The 603-nt window shown below is 65.3% G+C and overlaps 1 protein-coding gene across 1 annotated transcript in view; it reads left to right on the top strand.

Moving 5' to 3' along the window:
* Window positions 1-4: 4 nt before the first annotated feature.
* The window catches only part of UBE2R2 (ubiquitin-conjugating enzyme E2R 2), a 76,290-nt gene continuing 75,691 nt past the window's right edge, over window positions 5-603 (top strand). Inside the window, exon 1 of the mRNA XM_014534243.1 lies at window positions 5-166. Coding sequence (XP_014389729.1) covers window positions 5-166 — 162 coding nt within the window. The remainder of the gene's footprint in view (window positions 167-603) is intronic.

The raw sequence follows: 603 nt of genomic DNA, 5'->3' as shown, positions 1-603 counted from the left end.
GCAGATGACCAGCTCGCAGAAGGCCCTGATGCTGGAGCTGAAGTCCCTGCAGGAGGAGCCGGTGGAGGGCTTCCGGATCACCCTGGTGGACGAGTCCGACCTCTACAACTGGGAGGTTGCCATCTTCGGACCCCCCAACACCCTCTACGAAGGCGGCTACTTCAAGGTACTCCCCGCCCTGCCCAGACTCGGCTTCCCCCGCGGAGCCCTCCGCTCCCCGCCGCTTTCGGCGGCTTTCGGGGCCCAGAGGGAGGGGGGTGGTGCGGGGTCTCCTCACCTCGGCAGCCCCCTCCCCCCACCGGTGGAGGCAGGAAGGCCTGGCTCACCCAGTGCCTTTTCTTTGTCCTGGGGGTGGGGGCGGGAGGCCCGACTGCACCGGGAAATGGGGGAGCCTCTCGGGCTGGGGCAGTGGCGACCCGGGGAGGAGGGGGGCTGTCTTTGTTTTGGTTTGTGTTTTCAGCTGAGGGTGTGAGGGGGGAAAGAAGGTGGTTTGTCTGTGTCCCCTCTCGTCCTCCCATCAAAACCATCCCCGCGCCGGCTGGAACTGCCCCAGAGGGCAGAGTGACCTGCACTTAGTGGATTGGACCTTTCTTTCTTGAGGGT

Source organism: Myotis brandtii, unplaced genomic scaffold (assembly GCF_000412655.1).
Source record: "Myotis brandtii unplaced genomic scaffold, ASM41265v1 scaffold1270, whole genome shotgun sequence".
Lineage (NCBI taxonomy): Eukaryota > Metazoa > Chordata > Mammalia > Chiroptera > Vespertilionidae > Myotis > Myotis brandtii.
This window is presented reverse-complemented; position numbering and strand designations above follow the sequence as displayed.